The 24,147-nt window shown below is 42.3% G+C and overlaps 1 protein-coding gene across 1 annotated transcript in view; it reads right to left on the bottom strand.

The window, feature by feature from the left end:
• Positions 1 to 23,890, bottom strand: part of triob (trio Rho guanine nucleotide exchange factor b) — a 93,123-nt gene extending 69,233 nt beyond the window's left edge. The window contains exons 1-4 of the mRNA XM_083918678.1: positions 23,795 to 23,890; positions 9,449 to 9,523; positions 2,617 to 2,731; positions 709 to 901 (exon numbers count right to left, since the gene is read on the bottom strand). Of these exons, the coding sequence (XP_083774804.1) occupies positions 709 to 901; positions 2,617 to 2,731; positions 9,449 to 9,523; positions 23,795 to 23,861 (450 nt within the window). The 5' untranslated portion in view covers positions 23,862 to 23,890. The remainder of the gene's footprint in view (positions 1 to 708; positions 902 to 2,616; positions 2,732 to 9,448; positions 9,524 to 23,794) is intronic.
• Positions 23,891 to 24,147: the final 257 nt, after the last annotated feature.

Here is a 24,147-nt window from a genome sequence, read left to right as displayed (position 1 = left end):
GGTACACTAACAGGAGTAGTTGTAGTTTGAAGTGGGGAATGTACGTTAGCAGCAGGGAGCAGTGCAATAAAAACATCATCTTGTACTGTTGGATAATGAGCACCAGTTGAGAAAACTCAAAATTACTTGATGAGGTAGAAAACACATCTTGATCACTTTGCTTATAAAGAACTCTGCAGCCAGAGACTCAATCCACTGACCTCCTGCTTATCATTGTGAATACTTATATACAGAACATGCTTGACATCATAAAAAAAAACCCAAGTGACATGTCCAAAACCAACTTACTACTGTTGCCCTGAAATGCTTCACCATGTCCTATATATCCTGTTCCCATAGTAACTGGGTCAGGACTAAATATACCACCATCACATGCCCACATGGGACAGAACAGTGGCACTATCACTGAGCAGCAGTCCCACTAGAGCTGATGAATTAAGGCCGATGGCTATGCTAAACTAACAAGAACTCCTATAGCTTACAGCAAATTGTTAAACTTAATAATATATATAATAGTGTATTGATGTAATGAGCACTACCAATATCTCCATCTTTTGCAGAAAACAATAAAAATAATTAGAATCCTGTACACTCAAAAGCAAGCTATAATACTAAGGGTTCATGTACAACATCCACAACAAAATCAGGCTGGAAATGTTAAAATAATTAGTTTGATGTATTAGAAGTAGTTAGTAGAGTGTCACAAACCTCAAATTCAAACTTGGAGCTGCCAAAGTTGGTTCTCTGCTTCTGCCAGAAGTTGTCTGGCTTGATGATGAGGGCAACGTGGATACAAGACGGGAAAGACTCCTGGAGGATCTTTAGCAGAGGTTTGATGCTGTCCCATTTAGAACCACGCATGTCTACAATGACTGTGAAGCCATGTCTTGCCACCTCCTCACTGCAAAAAACATAAATAAAGAGGTCAGATCCTGGGATAAAGAACAAATGAACAAGGCAATCAGATGATCAGTGATTGATTTTAGACTGAACAAAACTGGATAAGCTAAAAGAAACAATGTCAAACTATTGAGTCACACCACTGTCACTGCACTTGTAACAGAAATAGAGCCCCTATACACAAAATAAAACAAAGCTTCATTGCAAAAAAATCAAACGGCAAAGATGCCAACAAGATTTAAAGTACAAAGATCCCATGCAAATCTCCAGAGCATCTGGGGAGGAAAAAAAATAGTTAAAACATTCAAGCGTTGAAATTTCCACTGCTGCTTACCAGGAGTCCTGCTGCTGTATAAGTCCATAAAAGGTTGTTTCTCGGTGTTAAAAGCTTTAATCTGAATGTGTCTAGCTAGGATACAGAAACAGGCCCTCCTGCTCTAACTCACTCTGACCTCTCTTTCTGAAAACAGATATGTGGCCAAATGGGTAAAGAAAAACCGTGTAGAGGAGGGAGGGAGGGAGAGAGAGAGAGAGAGAGACAGAGAGAGAGAGAGAGAGAGACAGACAGATAGAGAGAGAGAGAGAGATGTAAGAGAGAGAGAGATGTAAGAGAGAAAGGGGAAAGACAGAACTTCTAAATGATTGGCACTTGGTTCCTTCTGAGCCCAAAAATGGCTGGCCACCTCTGACAGATCTATTCTCCTCTCGAGTCTTACCTCTTAACACAATGCCACCCCTCCCTTGGAGGCCTGGAGGTTTTAATACACCAACTGAGACCAGTGTTTCCTGATTGAGAGCAAGCTACTTGTCATTTATTTATTATACTGACTAAAATATATGCAGACCTTTACTATTTCTTATTTTGCCCAGCACTTCCCAGAAAGCCCTGAAGGTGCCTTGAAGAAACCTGGACACATTTTTTGCAGTAACTGGTGTGGACCACCTCTCGCCTCAAGACAAATCTCCAAACTCTTCTGTGAAAGAGACTCAAAGCACTCAACCTGTAAATCAATACAAAGCACAGCAAGGGGGGGGGGGGGGGGGGGTGGATGGTGGAACAGAAGTAGCAGAACAGAAGAGTGCGAGCTTCCCTCCAAGCTCATCACAACTGACTCCAAACAGAACAGCCTGGGGCGAAGTGCTAAATGTGAAGGAAAAGCGCTTCTTGACTTGAACATCAGCATGCACAGAGCTACAGAGTGCAATGGAGTACAACTCTGCGAGAACATCATGTGGCTACTGCAAACAGGGAAACAGTGAAGAAAAGGCAACACATTTATGAGACTGACAGAAAAGAAAAAACTGCCATATATATATATATATATATATATATATATAGAAGACAGTTTTGTCTTATTTGACCTGACCCACACTAACTGGATGTTATCAGTAGCAGAGTTAGAGAGAGGAGAAAAGGAACGAGTGGTAACCTACATAAAAGGAATAGGAGGAAATGGGGGAGGGGGAAACTTGAATCTTCACAGAGAATCCAAAATAAAACCATCCCAGCTCATTGTAGCCTCAGGTTATGCTTCAGCATTTTAAATCAAAGCAAGGTGGGAAAGTCTGACACAAAGGAAGCGATGATATGTGTGCGAGTGTGACTGCATATAGAGGCTGGGAGGAGGAGTCTGTTTCAAATTAATCCAGGATCAAGAACAGGGTCCATAAGTCAGTGCATATGCATATAAGTGTGTCCAAGTACTTTTCTCCCACCTTGGAATAGTAGCCAGGTAGGCTATGAGCCTGCGCAGGTCTTCAGGTCGTATTCTGTCATGGTTGCTTCGTGCTGGAAAGGTGAGAACGGGTCCTCCGCGTCTGTCTCTGCCACCTTTGAATAGAAATAAAACACCGACATGGTACTTTCCATGTAGATAATGCTCATATACTTTAGCATGGCTATAGCAGCGCTAATGCCAGCAAAAGGAGAGGGAAGAGTGGTGTCAATAATATTTTTTCTATGTACTTAAGTGGCAATCATTAACATTTCTGTTATCACTATGAAGTAAATGTTGATTGCACAATGTAATGGCTATAGAAAAAGGGCACAGCACGCATTTAGTATGGTTCCCTATGAGTCTTGCTTTCACTATGTAATTCTGTCTGCCACCAGGTATGAACTCCCTTTACGGCATGAAGGAAGAGGAATGCTTCACATAGGACCACACTTGCAGAATACCACCCCAAAAAGATATAGTGTACTGTAAGTGAGTGCAGTAGAGCTCTGAGATGACAGTAGCAAATTTGTATGAGTACCAGCTTAGAATAAATCATACTGAGTCAAATTAAAGAGTAAGGGGTCAAATTAGTCTCACGATGACAAGACTAGTAATAGCCTTTCAGTCAGACTGCAGTGAGAAACAACACTGACTAATAATGTGCAGAGAAAAACATGCTCTCTAATTCCCAATTATGGCAATGCCCAGGCAGTTAACACTCAAGGGGTAAAGGTCAGGTCAACACCATGACAAGTCAGAAGCAGTTGAGATGAATAAGTGGGAACACTTTATTAACCAGCAAATTAAGTCCCAGAAAGAGAAGCCTAAATTCCCATCCGCAAGCTGCTTTGTTGTGGCATTAAAGGGACACTTTCTCACCTACACTAGCATGTATTTTAAGCACAAAGTCTTGTGACTGTTTTTGTCATTATTCTGATAAAGAGTATAACTTTGGAACTCTAAAAAGTTCTTCTAGTCATAGTCCGTAAGATTTGAGATACATTGTTTCTAGCGGCCTCGTTGGCCTCGTTATTGACACACATTCACCTCTTTACTTCCAGTCCGTGCCCTATATGTTACCCTATTAAATCCCTACACACACTGTGGCATCACAAGGGGACGTGTGGTAGAGGGGCGCTATATTCCTCTACAGAAGGGGCTATCGGACGACAAGATGGCCGCCGCCCGAACTACATGTCCCAGAATGCATCGCGCGGACAGGTGCAAATGCCTCAGTCCCTTGATTAAGGCAGGTGCTCAAGCATTAAGGGAACAAAGGGTGCAGCAGAGACAGAGAGCGAGGAAGCGTGTTTGTGAAGAGAGACTGAGATTCAAAAGATAAGTTGTCAAGGCCTTAAGAAGGCACTTTTGTTTGCTTGCTTGTTAAGCGTTTTGAGTTTGAACTACTATTTTTCATTGAGCTGTTTTTGGAAAGAGTGCTCGAAAATAAAAACCCTCTGCTGCTTGCAACCACGTTTGGCTGTTGTCTGCCCTACACCCCGCCTGCTGCAAAGAAAAACCTCTCATGACCTCACATATGGTGGAGAATGCGGGCGGTAGGTGCATAGAGACGGATGATTAAAACCGAAGATATTGAAGACTTGGCGGAACTTTTTCAGGACTTCACACAAGGGAATCCCAAGCCCACATGGAGCAGCTACTGCAGATGATGGTGGAGGCCCAAAGGGCTCAGCAAGAAACCAATGCGGCCTTGCTGCAACAGCAAGTAAAGGCAAATCAACTCAAGGAACTGGAGCTTCGACAAACTAAGCCAAAACCCAAAGCAGGGAATTTCATTCCAAAGTTGGGAGTCACTGATGATGTGGAAGCTTACCTCCATGCATTCAAGACTACTGCTACTCGAGAGGGATGGCCGAAGGCACAATGGGCAGGGCTCTTGGCCCCATTTCTCTCAGGTGAGGCTCTTAAGGCATTTCAAGATGTGGAGGCTAGCATTGGCCAAGACTATGACAAGCTAAAGGAAGAGATTTTCAGCCGTCATGGCCTTACCAAGTTTAGCTTAGCACAGCGTTTCCATAATTGGAGTTATAAGGGGGGGGGACACCCCGTGCTCAAATGCATGAATTAATTCGAGTGACCAAGAGGTGGCTAGAACCTGAAAAGAACAGCTCTGTAGCCCTTGTGGAAACCCTTGTGATGGACCGTTACCTGAGAGCTCTGCCATATGAAGCAAAAAGGATAATCAGTCAGCAGAAACTAACAACAGCTATGCAGTTAGTAGAAGCGGTTGAGCAGTATCAGGCAGCCTCTGATATGCTCCGACTTCCCAGTAAAGAACCCTCAGCCTCCATCCCCGTTCGGCCCAGCTGGGTCCACCAAAAAGAGACCAAGCCCGATAGTTCTCCTTCTAGCTCACAGAGAAGAGGGTTTAGTCAACCTGTTCAGTCCAATAGATTCCCGAACCCTGAATCTCGACAGTGCTATCGCTGTGGTGAGTTGGGCCATATCTCGTGGCAGTGTGAAAAGTCAGATGAGCCGATGCCCACAGCGGGGTCTTCAAGCAGCCCTCAAGTGCACTTTGCTGACCTCTTTGGGGAGATGGGAGACCAGAGACCGACCTGCCCAGTAACAGTCAACCAATGTGATGTGGAAGCCTTGCTTGATTCAGGAAGTGCTCGGACCCTTGTCCAGGAGGCTGTGTTGGAGGCATCGCACTTTGCTCAAGGTGAATCGGTTCCTGTTTGTGTCCATGGGGACACCCGTGAGTACCCAACTGCCGTGGTGAGACTGAAGACAACTAAGGGGTCATTCAATGTTGAAGTGGGTGTAGTCAAGACACTTCCTGTCCCTGTTTTGATTGGTCGAGACTGTCCAGCCTTCTCCATGCTGTGGGGGGAAGCCCAAAAGAAGCACAACCGGGATCCTCGAAAACGTAAGTCTCAAGTTAGTCGAATGAGTGAAGTCTGGGTTAACCTAACCAAGCAATGTTCTTCCCCACCCACTGTAGCTCAAGTTTTTGCAGTGGACTCTAGGGGCGGGGAGTCAGAACCCGGGGAGACTGCCGACTCAGAACCGCAGCCCGTGCCCAGTGAAAATGAGACTGTGGATGTTGGAGTGACACCACCCCTTAAAGGTCAGTTTGGAACAGCTCAAATACAAGATCCCACCCTGGGTAATGCCCTAAAAAATGTTCAGGTCTTAGAGGGAGCTTTGGTAGGCGCCAGGACAACCCCTTCCTACCCACACTTTGCTGTTAAGAATGGTCTGTTGTATCAGGTAACTAAAAATAATGACAAAGTGGTCGAGCAACTCCTTGTTCCCAAACCTCACCGCCCCACAGTTCTGCAGTTAGCTCACACTCACTTATTAGGGGCTCACTTGGGGGTGGAGAAAACCAAGGAACGAATATTGCAGCGGTTCTTTTGGCCAGGAGTTCACAGGGAAGTAGAGAATTATTGTCGCAGTTGCCCAGAGTGCCAGGTCACAGCTCCAAAGCCGATGTACAGGAATCCCCTCATTCCCTTGCCCATTATAGAAACCCCTTTTGAGAGGGTGGGGCTGGATATTGTGGGCCCCCTCCCCAAGAGTGCTAGGGGCCATCAATACATCCTCGTTCTGGTGGACTACGCTACCAGGTTTCCAGAAGCCATCCCCCTAAGAAAAGCTAATGCCAAACAAATCGCTAAAGAATTATTCATTTTCAGCAGTAGAGTAGGGCTGCCAAAAGAAATTCTTACTGATCAAGGAAGTCCTTTTATGTTCAGAGTTACTCAGCAATTGTGTGCTCTGCTGCAAGTGAAACAAATCCGAACCTCAGTGTACCATCCACAAACTGATGGGTTAGTGGAAAGGTTCAATCAAACTCTCAAGGCAATGCTGAGAAAGGCCATTAGGGAAGATGGAAGAAACTGGAACCAGCTTCTCCCCTACCTCTTATTTGCAGTAAGAGAGGTCCCACAGTCCTCCACAGGCTTCTCACCCTTTGACTTGCTGTATTCTTACAAACCAAGGGGACTGCTAGACATTGCCAAAGAAACCTGGGAGGAGCAACCCTGTCCCCATAGAACCATGATTGAACATGTGGGGGCAATGCGTGAACGAATGAACACCGTATATCCAATTGTGAAAGAGCACATGGAAAAGGCACAACGGGATCAGAGTGCAGCCTATAACCGAGCAGCTCAACCTAGAGAATTCAAACCTGGGGACAGAGTTTTAGTGTTGGTACCCACGGTGGAATGCAAATTCTTGGCTACTTGGCAGGGACCGTTTGAGGTCGTTGAAAGAGTGGGCGAAGTCAATTACAGAGTGAGACAACCTGGAAAGCGGAAAGGTGAGCAAATATACCATGTTAACCTCTTAAAGAAATGGCATGATAGAGAGGCGCTGTTCACTGTTTGTTCCCCCAGGAAGACGAGTGAAGTTGCTCGAGATGCAGTGCAGTTTGGTCCTGATCTTTCCCCTCACCAACTACAGCAAGCACGGGAGCTGGTGGACAGCAACCAGGATGTTTTTTCATCCCTCCCAGGTTGCACACATCTAGTGGAACATGAAATACACACACAACCTGGAGAAGTGGTGCACCAAAGACCATATCGGGTACCGGAGGCACGCAAGAAGCTGATTGAGGAGGAGGTGAAGAAAATGCTGGAGTTGAAGGTAATTGAAGAGTCCAAAAGTGCTTGGTCCAGTCCTATAGTCCTGGCAGACAAACCTGACAACACGATACGTTTCTGTAATGACTTTAGGAAAGTAAATGCTGTGTCTAAGTTCGATGCCTACCCCATGCCGCGGGTTGACGAGCTCATTGAGAGTCTTGGTAATGCCCGATTCATAACTACTCTGGATCTTACAAAAGGGTACTGGCAGGTTCCTGTGGCAGCGGACTCGAAGGAGAAGACAGCCTTTGCCACTCCAGGAGGCCTGTGGCAGTACAGGAGGATGCCATTTGGGTTATGTGGGGCCCCCGCCACTTTCCAACGTTTAATGGACCAGGTATTAAAATCTCACAAAGAATATGCATCTGCCTATTTAGATGATGTGGTGATCCAGAGCCCGGACTAGGAAAGCCACTTGCCTCGGGTACAGATGGTCCTGGATTCCCTCCGACAAGCAGGCTTGACGGCGAACCCCAAGAAATGCAAGCTGGCATACAATGAAACGAACTACCTAGGGTATACCATCGGCCGGGGCCTGGTCAAACCTCAGGAGGCGAAGCTTGCTGCCATACAGGAGTGGCCAAAGCCTTTGACAAAGAGGCAGGTGAGATCATTTTTAGGCCTTGCAAACTACTACAGACGGTTCATCCCCAACTTTGCTATGATAGCCGCTCCTCTCACAGATCTGACGACAAAGAAACACTCCCGGATGGTGAAATGGACGCCGGCGGCGGACGACGCCTTTGAGAACCTGAAGAGGGCATTGTGCTCAAAACCGGTCCTCGTGGCCCCCGACTTTAGTAGGGAATTCGGGGTTCAGGTAGATGCCTCTGAGGTGGGTCTAGGTGCTGTCCTATCCCAGGTCCATGCAGGTGAGGAACACCCAGTTCTTTACTTGAGTCGGAAATTGTTGCCAAGAGAGAAGAACTATGCCACAGTTGAGAAAGAGTGCTTAGCAATAAAGTGGGCCCTGGCAACACTCAGATACTACTTATTGGGAAGCAGGTTTACTCTGGTTACAGATCATTCACCGTTACAATGGATGGCTAAAAACAAAGAGACGAACAGTAGGGTGACCAGGTGGTTTTTAGGGCTCCAACCGTTTAACTTCGCTGTTGTTTACAGACCAGGACGACGCCATGGGAATGCAGATGCCCTGTCCCGCCGTGATGCCTTTTGGTCCTCATTCGCCCTGCCGAGGACGTCAGGCCCGGGAGGAGGGATATGTGGCATCACAAGGGGACGTGTGGTAGAGGGGCGCTATATTCCTCTACAGAAGGGGCTATCGGACGACAAGATGGCCGCCGCCCGAACTACATGTCCCAGAATGCATCGCGCGGACAGGTGCAAATGCCTCAGTCCCTTGATTAAGGCAGGTGCTCAAGCATTAAGGGAACAAAGGGTGCAGCAGAGACAGAGAGCGAGGAAGCGTGTTTGTGAAGAGAGACTGAGATTCAAAAGCTAAGTTGTCAAGGCCTTAAGAAGGCACTTTTGTTTGCTTGCTTGTTAAGCGTTTTGAGTTTAAACTACTATTTTTCATTGAGCTGTTTTTGGAAAGAGTGCTCGAAAATAAAAACCCTCTGCTGCTTGCAACCACGTTTGGCTGTTGTCTGCCCTACACCCCGCCTGCTGCAAAGAAAAACCTCTCATGACCTCACAACACACACACACACACACACATGTTTCTATTACACTTCTTCCCTTACTACAAGCCTGACTCAGAGGTTGGAAGTTCCCGACTTCCGATTACAAGTGAATGCAGCAAAACTGGCAGTGACGAGCTCCACCAGCAGACCAACCGCTGTGAGCAGCGTCACTAACATGGCGGTGCATTTATGTCGACACACAGATTGGAATACAGTACTTGACAAAGATACAACAAGTGCTTTCATGCATGGCTCATATAATCAATCACCATTGTTTTAACTCAATCTTTGATAGATTATAACTTTACAGACAATTAACTAGATGAAAATCTTTAAATTAACAACTAAAGATTATATTACATTTATTATATTTGAGCTGAAACAAAAGTTGTTTTTCTGATGGGCTGACAAAACTCCCAGTTTTGTGAAAATGATCTTGATAACTTCACCTCACCTCATGCATTTCGTGCAAACACATACATGCAAGGTCTCTACAGCAATACAGGGATAGAATAGCTCCTATAATTACTCCTCTTCATTAAAAAAAGTGCACTGTATATCTGACCTGAGAGAAAGGCGACCTTCTCCTTGAGGATAGGAAGCACGTCAATGGCCTTCATATCCTCGTTGCGATGAAACCCTGAAACAGAGAAAAACAAGAGGGGTCACCAGGTCAGGAGGCTCACAAACGAAATAAAATAATAAAAGACAAATGGAAACAGCCAGTTGATCATCAGACTGACAACTGTTACATCAATCTTAATCATCATTTGTAATTTCACACCAGTGTGGCCAGCAGCGTGTTATATATTTAGCATGCACTGAGTTGGTCAGTGTTAATGCTTAAGTTTAACTGACCCAGCACACTGCTTGTTTGATGTTAGATGACCTCAACCTAGCCTCTCAAACATATTGTGTACAGCCAATGAGGGGAAAAAAAGCTCTTTAACAAGCCGGTCAACTTTCTTTAACATACGGTATAAAAGACAACATTGCTATACAATAACTGTTGACGTATACCTTGGACAATACCATTTAATTTGGCTGCATTTCATAAAAGCATCACTTTCATTTTGTAGTAAATTAAATTAGTTTGTTGACTTATAACAGTGGACCAAAATGAGGATCAAAGAGAGTGACTTTATAGGTCTGGAAACTACTAAACAATTATGGAAAGTCTAGCAATGGTATTGTCATTAGTTTAGAAGGAGTTTTACTGTCTGCTCATCAAAGTAAAAATTAAAAAAAGTAACATTATTTTTGTCTTTTTATAGCTTCACAAAAGCTCCAGAGTTTCAAAGGTTGCTGTTCTGCAGATTCTGCAGACTTACTGATTCATTTTTAATCAATCATGTAAAATCATAAAAAAACAACAATTCCAGTGAAGCTCATTAAGCTGGTCCACTGATTGTAATAAGGAATGTGTGATGTATGTGTAATATTGACATATTTTCTTATAACACATAGTTATAGTTATAACACATAGTAGGATGACTGTTAATATGGCATTGTTTTATGTACTATTATTTATAGTGTATGTATTCATGCTTGGTTAACAGGGACATTGCAAATTATATATCTCTGCATCATGGAATAACTTTATGATTTCCAAATAAAAACAAAAAAGCAAAAATAGTATTCAAGACAATTTCATTATAGCAATGCAGCAAATGGAAATGCAGCAACCAAAGCACGTGAAAGCACAATAATCTATAGCTGAAAGCTGGAAGCCCACAGTAAGTATAGAAATACACATCCACCATGATACTGACAGCTTTGACCACTGAATATATGAGTGCATGCGAGTGGGGAGGTGTATATGGGGGATGTGCCTCTCTGCAGATGCAGTTAGCTGGTGATGTCACCAGCTAACTGAGTCATCTCTCTCACATTTACACACACACAAAATACACTCAACATAAAAAGAGAAACATATATTTGAAGTTGCACGCCAACAGCAACATCATAATCATTTAAAAAAAACGTGAAAATATGAGAAATATTTTCAAAATATTTTCAAGCTCTGTTTTGGTAAACAGCAATAAAGGGGTCAAAAGGGAAGACAAATACTGTAGGGGAAAGATCACCTACTTTACATAAACACTGCTGCTTTGACAGTTATAATATAAACATTTAATCACACTGACTACAAATGGAAATAAGCTAATTAGATAGTGGCTAGACGGAGCGCTTAATCATGCACTAGTACACACACATACACAAACTGAATGCCCTCCAATAAAAGTCGGTCATGATTCTAACTACAGCACAGCCATAATCTCAAGCAGGAACCAGCGATTACTCAGTGTTGAGTATTTACTCTCAAAATTGGAATATTTTTCAGCGGGCAAAACTACAAAATAAAGACATTTTTTTAACATGAAATGATATGATATGATAAACATATGACTGTTGCCACCAGGTCGCAAATGAGTTACAACCTGAGGTAATGAATCAGGAAGACGATATGTGACAGAATGCAAAGTAAAGACAGAAAGGCAATGGCAGATAGCTACATAAATGGATAGATAGATAGATAGATGAAAAGACAGGCAGACTGAAATTGAGAGGGACAAAAGACAAAGTGGGGGGTATGAGTGACAGAGAAGCACAGGCTGATAATGATTCAAGCCAGCGAAGAGAAGAATACGGGGGCAAGCACAACTGCAATGCCCAGCGAGACAGATAATAATACAGACAGATGAGACTGCAGAAAGACACAGGGACGACTAAATAACTCTTATAGGTTTTAATGGCTTCTGTAATATCGATTTCATCCACGGTCTGAGGGAGTTTAAAGCAGCAGTCAGGCCTGGGTGATAGCACATTTGCACACTGTGGGAAATGGTCAGACTGCATACAACCTGACTCACGGATAATGTCACAACCAGCTGAGAAGATGTGGGACTGAGGTAGCAATAATGGCTTCAATCTCGTTCCACGGCTGACAAGAGGAGAGTGAGAGAGAGGCAAAACAGCTGAGTGAGCCATCACAATCCACACTCATAGTTTGTCCCTCGCTGTTGCTGACGGTCTCTTTCTAACCTGCTGCACCTGTTTCTCATCCAAACCTATCTTTGACACACAGAGAACAAGGTAAAAAGACCAAGATGTGGAAAAGAGAAACATCGACTTCAAAGTGTGTTTCTGTGTGTGTATGTGTGCATTGAACATGAGCACTACAGCGCCCAAGCAGAAAGAAACAATACTCCTCTGGCTCTTTGTGTAGTAGCACATGTGTGTGTGTTTCCTGTGAAGTGTGCCCAGACACATTCCTCACCGTGTTGGTTTATGTAAGATACCGGCGCTGGCACACAGCCAATACTGACCTCCTTTAAAACACTGCAGCCTTGCTAAAGCTGCAGTTTGTACCACAATAGACCGAGTCTGGCAGAAAGGCTGGACATACATGCATTTTGGTTTTTTTTTGTGGAAGGCTGCAGTAAGCTAGAAACAGGGCTGCTATATAAATGGCACATCTTCATGCTAGAAAATTGGATTTTGAAGATCAGAAAAAATTGAGAGCTGCAAAATATAAACAGCTGCTGGTGTAGTGTAAGTTGCTTCCACAGTATGATGGCTCATTTCTTGTCAAGGCACAGTGCTGCAAGTAAACATACAACCACAGAGTCTTTCCTAATTTCTGTCATGTTTATGCAGTAAAGCATACAATATCCCACAGAGATAAAGTATTACTCTAAACATACTTTTAATGAAATCCTATCATCGCCTCTAACTCCACACACTAACACACCAGAAAACACAGGCACACTCGACAATCTCCTCCCTTCACTACACACAACCCCTCATTTACAAGTCTGCCGAGCATGAAATATGGCTTTTCCATCACAGACTGCTTGTTCATGTCACACTCGTAATGAGAGCAATCCATTTAACTGGCAGACCCTGTAAAATGAGGCGAAAAGCATAGTGTTCGTCCAAGAAATAAGGTTTTTACAGTGAGCTTTTTTGTAATCATTATTTTTTTAATTAAGAATTCAAAGCAGGAAAATGCAGAGCGAAAGTACAAGGTCATTTATTTTTCTGTGCGAACTGACACAACTGTCCTTGCATATCTACACAGTAACAGGAAGTACAAGGTGATGACAGTAAGATGAGGAGAATATCAACTGCGCACATGGCAGGTAGTGGATCATTTGGACAAGAAAGCAGGACTGCCGGATGATAGACTGACGTTTACGACACATGCACACAGGCAGGAACACACACAAACAGGGCATTAACATGTGCACTTGTGCTCTTTCTCTCTGCTGATTAGTAATGGAGACATTCTATGAATACATTCATTAAAAGGACAATGATGGTATGTCATGTGGAGTATGCTCATGCTTGGGTTGCTTTATCAACCTTAGACTGTATAAAATATGGGTATAGTCTCAATGATGTCACTCATACTGTAGGTTTCTAGAGCCAAAATGAAGCTCTGACCGTCACCATCTTGGCAGTTCCTGACGTCACCTGCTCCTTGCTTATCCAAAAATAGGCAAAGAGGTCGGATCGTGGATGGAGCTGAGGCAGGCAGAACAAAGCCTAAAGTCTATGCTAGCCACCTGTGATGGCAATAGTGATGTCATGATATGAGATTTTGATATCACAATTATTCCCATACAGAAATGTAATATATGCCACGTAAGCCTTGCCTACTTTATTTTGAAAACATACTCACAGAACTGGAGTTAGATACTTCTTCATATTCCTGCAAGATTACAAAGGTAAACAGTAACTCCCGGCCGGGTTTTAACTGTTTAGTACAAGCTTAGTTTTTTTTTTCTTTTACCTTGACTTTGGCATATGAGGGTGGTGATTCAAAGTATTCAAAGTCTTGGACCCTTTGCAGTAGCTTTTCAGCAGTAAAGTGGATATTCATGTGGTAAGTATAAGGCAGGGATGCCAGTTCCCTTTGTCATTTTTACAGCACCTCTCCTCAATGCTTCAGGTGAGTTGCAAGACTCTTTATCAGACAAAACAAACCAGTGCACACACGTTACATGACTTGCAAGTTTCCTAGTCACAGGACAACAATGCGGGACACAACAGATATTGTAACTTCTACAATTCCTAAGTTTATGAAACTGTGACGTTGTGAACACCTGTAATGGCAAAATCGATTAATCCTGACATCCCAACAAGGCACCCGCCTGTTACTCCAAACGGCCATATCCTTATGCAGAACTTTAAGCCTAAATATGATATAATTGGGTGTACTGTATGAAAATAAACGTCCTGTAAAGTTGTCATGAACAGGGAAATTAGCTGGGAACCAAAACTGTTTTTGACTTGCTTTTGGAGCCAGCCTGAAGTGGCTACTTAAGGAACTGCAGTTTTTGGCTCTTTCACTTGGCTTCATTTTTTTTTTTAGCCCTGGAGGTTTCTGTTTGTTGATACCACATAATATACAATAATGCTCTTGCTTGTGAGCTATGGACCTTAAAGTGAAATTCCGTTGTAAAATCATCCCAGGGTCTTTTTAGGTCATCAAATAAGCCATCGAGACAATTTCTTTCATGTATGAACTATTAACGTAGATTTTCCGGAAAGACGCTAACAGCCTGCCGCGGCTAACACGGATCGGCTTGGGGCAGCAAGTTGAACGCAATAAAACATCTATTTTTAACCCCTAATACTGCTCATGATGACACCAAACCTCTGCAGTAGCATGATAAGAGTCCCTACACATCAACCTAAGCACCAACAACACGGTTGTTGTTCAGTGTGAATACAGAGTGTATTAAAAGAGCTGCTCCATTCAAGTCATTTAACAAATGCAATCCAAAGGGAAGGAGCTCAATGATCATTTTTTTTCAGCAAAACACATATACGTTGTGGTTTTTGGCAATTTGGTGAAATGTCCCACACAGCTTTCCCTGCAGCATCGAAACGTTACGCAGATCTCAGGGGTCAGGGGGCGTGTGTTGGTGGAAGACGCATAGTGAGTGCAGGCACGGGTAAAGCTGACTAGCCTGCAACTTGAAGTGTAGAGAGACAGAATGGTTCCTGTTTGTATCTTTTCCGACTGCAAAACAAAAATGAAAGCTTACAACCCAGAAACTTTTCATAGGCTGCCATTGCGGTACGATGACCACGCTCTGATAAACCAGTGGCTTATTGTTTTGAATCTGGACATTGTGACGCCGATCGAGACGCTTGAGACAAGACGTGTTTTGCTGGAATAAATCATCAATTGGCTCCTTCCCTTGGATTGCATTTGGTAATCGACTTGGATGGAGCAGCTTGTTCTGGGGCCAGTAGGTAAGTCTTTCAAAACACTCTTTTAATACACTCCGTGTTCACATACTATGTTGTTGGTGGGTGCTCCGGTAATGTGTAGGGACTCTTATCATGCTACTGCACTGGTTAAAAAAGACATTTTACTCGCTGCACGAGGTGAAGACACAAAATTGTAGCCTACATTTAACTTGAAGAAACAGAATGACTATACATGGGACTGAACTGTTCCATGTTGTTTTAAAGTGATTTCTCACTGTATGTTTTTGCAGAGCTTGATTCTTGCCTCTCCATAAGGAGGGTACCCTAAATCCTTAGATGCACATTACTGTGTAGAATAGGCAGTGCAACAGGACAACACACAGAGAGTTTGCCAATCTATTTCCTTTTGCCCTTCTAACTCCCGAAAACATCCACTTGCAGATATGAATACACTACTACAGAACAGATTGTGTTCGTGCCTTGTACCAATTTCTTCACACCACAGAGTGAAAACATCCTGCATTCCCTCTATGATCCAAACTGGTTTACAGACTTGTTTCTAAAGCTTTAATGACATGTAAGGTGGAATGAATGCACTAAGTTTAGATCAGAATGGAAAATGTTTATAAACCCACGACCAAAATTGTAACATACGCAGGGAGAAACAACCAATTTCTTCACCTACAAGCATCACAACCCCAACTCATAACCCCAAAATGAACACAACTCGTGTCATCTCTCCATGGCACGTCATAACAGACGGCCTCAGAGCATTGTGTCAATCCCTTTGCCACCAATCCTTTAGACCACAGGCTAGACTGTACATGGTGCATCTGCACAGCCTGGCACACCACATGATGCCAATACTCTGGCTCATAACCTGAAACTCAAAGCTATTACAAGCTAGGCTGTGAGTGTAGTACAGCAGCACAGACTAGGGCTGCTACATAATACTGCAAAAAAACTACAATACAATTCCCCTGGCTGTTGGGCTGACTGTCTCAGTGCAAACCTGATAACACACATTCCAATTGCCAGCGAGGATAACTGTGGTAAGATTCAAAGATTCAGAGCAGTAGTTACTATGACATGTATTTTATACCAATGGTGTGCACCCAGCAGTTATCCATTTACAATCTTTCACAGTAAAGATGCAACAAATGGATATAGTATAGTGAATATAGTGTCTGCTATATGCAAATTTACAGTGCTTGTGATTGTGATGGATTTCAGATGGCTCTTTCATACTTCACTACTGGGTCAGAGCCCAGAGTTGAACTGAGAGAGAGTGAACTGGGAGGAATTTCTCTCACTGCTCAGCCTGGTTTGGCTCAGTTTGGCCCAACTTGGACTGGCTTAGAATGTTAGGAACTTTTGGCAACAGTGTGAAAGTGCATTGGTTAGTCATACTGTACTCCAGTTAGAGAGTGTGTGCATTAGCCATACTGTACGTGGCTGTATGTTTGTATAGCCCTGTGTGAGTCTATGCAGGCATACATTTGTAACGTTGTGTGCGTATGTGTGTGTTCTGACCTGTGTTTTACTGTGTAGCAATATGTAGACACCCTTTGCAGGGTGTATTCTGAGAATACTGCTTCCTCTGAGAGAGGGAAGTGTCACTTTTTCCTCTTTCTGGTGAAAATTAACATAAACCAGGCAGAAAGCATGCCACAGGCCACTGTACATCCTCAAGGCAATTCACATCAGCACAACAGAATGGATATCTCTAGAGATCTCTGAGAAAAGTAACATCAGTGTCTTCCAGGAAACCCCTAGCCCTGAATGTCTACCAACAATGTCACAGGCTCTCTAGCTTGCATTTGTATTAACACCAGTCAACTCTTCTGTTCTGTGGTTTTGTTAAAGTCTGTGTTTTGATTTTCAACATTCAAAAACTAATGTCCTATGACAGAAGTGGAAAAAACTCAATATGTCAGCTTTTGGGGGTGAGGGAAGAACTGATTCTCTCACAAATATCATCTGGGAGTTTGAAACAGGCCAACATAAGCTCTTTGAGTCGCACTTAAGGGTCAAACAATAGATACTGAGTGGTGGAGAACACCTAAACTTATTAAACAGCTGACAGCATAATGCTGATCTAAAATTGGGATTATTTGGCTATTTTACCCAGAAGATTTAACGGAACAATTTAGCTTTTGCTCTGTAGCCATAGCTTGATCTTCTTACAGTAACTACTGTCATCATGTAACTGCCAAATGAAGATGCCATGTTGTGTACTATTTCTGTTAACCCCCTCTTGTGACGAAATATCAGGCTGCCATTGCCCTCCATGTTGGTGTGGGCAATATGAGTGTTTAGCCTAGTCTATATGATGGGCTGTTACAAGCAGGTTGTTTGTCACATCCCTTGTGTGACAACCCTGACTAGAATAACAGCATGCATATGTTACCCCGGTGCAACAGGGTGAGAAGAAAAACAACTTAGAGCTCTATCTCACTCTTGTTCTGCCTCTCGCTCACTTTCACCATCTTTATTTCTCTTCAACTGTATATCCTTTTCATTTATTTATTTTCCTATCTTTCACTCACACGCAGTCTTTTATCACTCCCTCAGACACAAAGACACTTCTAGCAGCCTCTACTCTACCCCAGTTCTGTGACCTTCAGTCGGAGCTGGCAGGGGGCCTGGGGACTGTGGTGAGCTCAACTTTCACTGGGTTTCTCATATTGTTGTTACAGTGTGGCTTACAGTAAAAATAACACTTTGCTCCTACCGCAACCCCTCGACCTGGATATAACCCCCAAGCACAGCAAAAAGGGTATGAATAAGTCATAACAAATGGGAAGGGTTGGAAACAAAAACTAATCTCACGTTAGGCCATGCTTAAATATTCAATCTGTAGGTGTAGTGTGGTTTGGCGCCTTCAGAAAAACAACACCGTCCTGCCACTAAATAACTGTTATATGTTTTTTCCTGCACTTTGTATCATCTAATCTGCAGTGAATGGAGTCACTTAAATAACTTCAAAGACATAGGAGCATTGAAAAGCAGAATCTCTTCCCATTTAAGAAACCAAGATTGAGAATGTTTGGCCTGATTGCTTGACTTTTATGACAAATCGCTAATCAAAGCTGTTGATTCATCTTCTGTTTAACAACTTATCTGTTAACTGACGTATTATTTCAGAACTAACCATGGCCCCTTCTACTGACACAGCTTCTCCAGCTCAAACAAAAATGTGAGCATTGGAGACAGGTCAACAAGCACTGTGCCACTGCAATGAACAATGCAATGGGTATTTTACTGTTAAAGCACAATGAGTGTTTTTAGTTTTAATGTTTCAGCACAATTACTACCAATATGTCCGCACTTTCATTCACAACAAATAATCTAAATGTAACTCTTGACAACAATGTGTGAATAAATTGTTTATAATTCAGCATAACACAAGAACACCTTAGTTATGAAACAAACATATTCTCAACTAAATATATCTCTCTGAATGAACAAGTCATCATACAGAGCAGAGAATAGAAAGCTCTATAGTTTATGCCCCCACCAAACAGCACAGCATATCTTATATGCCCTAATTATGACTATTTTTTAGTGCAGCTAAGGCCCAAAGCTAAGATAGACAATAGCCAGCAGTGTTATTCAAACCAGTGAGTGTACTTGTTAAGGCTATTTTCACTGAGCTGTATGTGACACCAGTAAAAGCACACAATCAAAGCAGTTTCAATGCTTTATAATGAACTACTGTCCTGTGCTTACATCTGTGCTCTCAAAATAATGCATTACTACATATTACAAACATTTCTGAATTTATAGTGTTGCAACATGCATGTGCAGTAAAAGCAGCAACATTAATATACTTTAGAAGATGACACGCACACATAAAACACACAAAACCTGGAGGCAGCCTAAGGATAAATGCATGCTGCAGAAACCAGAAAATGTGTGCGACTATCTGTGTAGTTGTTTCATCTGTAATTAGGTTAAGGTTGTAATAAACCATGACAGAATATAAACACTGTATATGTTCTCATTATAGTGCTACAGCTGTTTCTCTATTTCTTTCACACCTCAGTGAGCCAGATAACAAACTTCACCTCTGTGTATGATTTACACAAATCCCCTTTTCTACCTTGTTTTCTTTCTCATCTTATGTGATCCTACCACCATCACTCTCAGAAGCACTTGTCGTGTCATTATCAAATTGCTGTTACTACATTCTGTATCTATCCAGCACTTAAACAAATGGAATGTCATAGCAATTCCTCCTGAGGTGCATGAAAACTGGGCAACTACAGTTCAGTGTCTGCATGTCTATGGAGTCTTAAGTCTTAAAATTCTGCAATAACGTGTTGTAGATTTTTCATGTCCCTGATCAGTAACTAGTGGGGCACTCTATGAAAGCATTGGTATGATACTCTAGCTTATACAGGGGCTGATAAATAACATTCCTATTGATCATAAAAGTGAAAAGGTCCTGTATATTGACAACCTGTCCCAAGTCCCAACTCGTGTCCCTGTCATAAGTAAGAACTTAGTTTCATGACTTCATGTTTTGTCCCAGGTCTTGGGATACAAACTCTAAATTATACTATGCCAGAGGCTTTATAAAGCCTCACTCAGCTTATTTTGTTGTGATCTCATTCAGCAGAGCTATCCTCATGATAAATAGCACGATTTCTCATAATCGCCTCAGAGCAGTCATGTCCTTAGATATCTGCATTCATTACCCCTGCAGGCACCAAATCTTGGTGATTGAGCAAGAGAGAATGAAAAAAACACTTCCATTTTATTGAGAGTGATGGACGTAGTATATTTTACCTACCCGATCAGAGTATTCAGGGTAAAGGCTGGGTCTGATTGTATGGACTGTACTGATCAAATGGTTGACCTTGTGTCCTGTGTTTCAGGCTTAGGCTAGCTGTCCTGGTTGACCTGTTTCAACATCTGGCACAAATCTACCATGGCTAGCAAGCTGTAGCTTCACAGGCTTACAAACTGTTCAAGGGTGTTGTTATTAGCCATAGTATAGCCTCAGTGTTTAGTAAAAACATGAGCTGTATGCCCCACCATAACACTATTTCTATATATAGTATATCTTATTGCAACAAAATAAGTTTGGTGTCTGTATAGCAAAGCACAATCTGAGCACAATGACCCACAAACTAAAATGAAAACAGGACACCTTAAACATGAGGGATTGCAGTAAATTGTATAAAAAGAAAACTAGAGACAAACTTGCGATAGTTTCTACTACAATAGGTTTTTCCAGGACCGCATTTTGCTATGATGACACACATACAAATATACACAGACTCATAAGGTGAATACCAGCATCACTGTTGCAGCTGGTTATTATCTAATTCATAAGACACATATACACGGTCATAAATGATCAGTATGTAATAGCTTTTTACAGATATTTCAACTTTACAGTAGTTCTTCAGCCACATACATCAGGCTAAAACTGTAAGTGTCTGAAATCTGTTAAAAACACAAAATTACTTGTCAAAATTATTCAGGCAAACTGCACAATCACAGAAGAACCGACGTCACAGCTAAGCATGACAAAAAAACTGGATCTCCACAAAAACACTATTATTTACTGCAAGGCTTTTGTTTTGAACATCCCAGTATTGCATGCCTGATATTTTGTCCTCTTGGGAATTACTAACAGGTATGTTAAAAGCAACAGGCCTATGCATGTTTTACTATACTATTTTGTGTCAAGGATACAAAGTGAGCATATGCAGAGGGTTAGGTGCAGTACATAATTCAGTCATCCAATCATTCACCCCCCTATCTCTTCTAAGACAGAGACAATGGACCTATTGTTATATTTAACTGCAGTGCCAAGTTTGTCAGTCCAATGATTACTGATAAACTGCCAAAGAGATCACAAATGAAGAAAGTAAAAGGTGCATCATTTTCCTTAAAATAGTCAAGAATCCATCACTGAGAGTTGCAGTTTCTACACGTGCATAATCAATGTTTAAATGCTTAACAAAGTAGAGGCACAACTTACTATAATGAAAAACTGAGGCAACAGAACTTGTATAAGGGATAATGTAACCCAAGCCATCCAATATTGTGAATGGAACCCTGACAGGGTGATGCAAGATCAATCATGGGGTTCTCTCACAATAATGACCTACTGGTTCTACATTACTTAATACATGATGACTTACGAAAAAGAACAATTATTTGACACAAAATATTGATTTCAATGGAAAGCACATTGTTTTCATAAAATGTACTGGACTTAGATTGATGGATGTGGTCCTCCAGATCAAATCAAATCAAATCAAATCAACCTTTATTTATATGGCGCTTTTCATACAGAAAAGTATCGCAAAGTGCCTTACAGAGATGTACAGAAAAAGAGAAACATCAAATAAAATCATGAGAAGAAAGTTAAAAGAACCCAACCCTCCCACAGTCATGCACAGAGACATACACAAATGTATATACGTTCATTCACACATTCACATAAACACACACAGCCACGCTGACACACAGACACACACACTCACACCTACGCAAACACTCGCTGTCACTACAGAGACATAGACAGGCAGCGAGACCTGAGGTACAGAGGAGTCTAGAGGAAGCTACCTTTGGGGGGCCAACCACACTGGGAGAGGTCCCAGTCCAAGGTCACAGGGAGCACCGCCACAGAGACCACCCCGATCCAGGCAGACAGGAGCCTCCGCACCAAAGTGCAGAGCCCTCTAGCTGCCTGGGCCGGAACTGTCCACGGGACAGCACCCCCCGTGGCCAAGATCAGAGACAACTCCCAAACTGGCAGGCCCCCTGCGGAAACACTGGAGATTAAAAACTGTTGCCTAAAACAGTAAAGGGTTAAAATATGGAGGCTAAAAACATGAGGGACTAAAACATAAAAGCATAAAAGCATAGAGGCTAAAACATGAAATAGAAAATAAAAGCATAAGAGCATAAGACATGAGGCCATAAAAATAAATAAAAGCATGAAGGCTAAAACACAGAGATTAAAACAGTAAAAAAGGATAAAAAGTGCTCTGATTAGCACTGCCTAAAATAAATCATTTAACTAAAAGCCTGGTTAAAAAGATGGGTCTTAAGCCTCTTTTTAAAAACCTCAGCAGTCTCCGCGACCCTGAGGCTCTCAGGCAGGCTGTTCCACAGTCGGGGCCCATAATAACTGAAAGCCGCCTCCCTGTGCTTTTTTGAACTTACCTGTGGTATGGTTAAAAGGCCGGTGCCGGAGGACCTCAGGGTCCGCGTCGGCCGATAACTTAAAAGCAAATCAGATAGGTAAGAAGGCCCAAGACCGTTAAGACACTTAAAAACTAGTAGAAGAACTTTAAAATCAATCCTGAAACCGCGGGGAGCCAATGCAGCGACTTTAAAACTGGTGTTATGTGCTCCCGCCCTCTGGTCCTTGTCAGCACTCGTGCAGCTGAGTTTTGTAATAATTGTAGATTCGCTGATTCGAAATGCTTTTGGGAAGGCCAGAGAGTAGGGCATTACAATAGTCTATACGACTAGAGATAAAAGCATGCATCAGCATCTCCGTGCTGGCCTGAGAGAGAAACGGGCGGACTCTAGCTATGTTCTTAAGATGATAAAAACCTATTTTTGTTATATTTTTGATGTGTGGAATAAAACTGAGCTCAGAGTCAAAAATCACACCCAGATTTTTTACAGATTGTGATAGTTTAAATTTCTGTAACTTTGGTAAAAGTTTCTCTTTCTGGCCCTCAGGACCAATGAGTACCATCTCTGTTTTGTCCTGGTTGAGCTGTAGGAAATTTCCTGCCATCCATGTCTTGATATCTAAAATGCAGTTAAAAAGGACATCAATAGGTCCTGTGTCATCGGGAGACACGGCGATATACAGTTGCGTATCGTCAGCATAACTATGAAAGCTGATGCCGTGCCTCCTGATGACGTCCCAGATCAGAACTATGTCCATAGCTACAGTCTATTTTACATAGTAGCAGTCTGCTATTACTAAATAACCAACCGTAAAATGTCGTTACTGACCAATCAGAACGAAGTATACAACAAAGCCATGTATAAAAAATGTTTTAAAGGCCGATGAAGGCTATTATTGAATACAAATAATATAAAAATACACAAAATCTTTCCCTGATGTCAGCTACAATATTGTGCCCACAATTGTTTATCAAAACAATATAAGCAAGAACCAGGAGGTCAAACTGCAGCTTGGTCAGTTTTAACATTGCAAACAGCAATTCCCTCCTCTCTCACCAAATTCTACAGTTAGAAAAGGGGACTTTTATATTTTTGCATTTTGCAAGTACTTTGAAACACCTTCATGTGTCTCTCAAATACAGTACAATGTGATGAATATATATATACATATACATATACATACATATACTGTATATATATATATATATGTGTGTATCTTACTTAATTAAGGTCTTATTTGTCAAGCGTGTTTAAGTAAAAAAAAACACACAAAACAATACATGAATAATATCTATATTATCAGCACAGACAAAATATTATGAGATAATTGATGAAAATATACATTAGGTTTACAGTAAACAAAAGTTAATATAATCATGTTTTTTGACTGCAGATATTTCAGCTGTACACATGAGGTCACCCTGTCTTAGTACTTCTACTGTTAGGAGTCCAAATAAACAGGATTCTGGATAAGAACAACATAATACATTAATGATAGAGAATACTCCACCTGAGAGCCTGATCAGGGTTTTTCCAGCCTGGGCGTACTGCCAGCTGTGGTTATCCAGCACTGCCATTGTAAACCAAAACCAGCACCGAACCGTCCTTATCAATCTAGGCCTACACCCTACGCAGGTCTACAGCTGTTATCACCCTACCAGCTCTATCTTTCTAACCGTACCATTGTTGCATGGCAAGGAGGAAACTGAACAACAGCCATTGGCCGACGCCCTGCCACCCAGTGAGCTGCAGAAAGCTGAAGGCACTGCCAGCTTTTTGCCTTAACCAACGGGCTTTTCTTCGCTGTGTCCCCCCATGTCACTAACCCCTCCCCAAAACAAGATTTAGTAACAAGTGCTGCTT

This window comes from Echiichthys vipera (assembly GCF_963691815.1).
Source record: "Echiichthys vipera genome assembly, chromosome: 8".
Lineage (NCBI taxonomy): Eukaryota > Metazoa > Chordata > Actinopteri > Perciformes > Trachinidae > Echiichthys > Echiichthys vipera.
The sequence above is the reverse complement of the archived record's forward strand: the minus strand, read 5'-3'. Positions and strand labels throughout refer to the sequence as shown.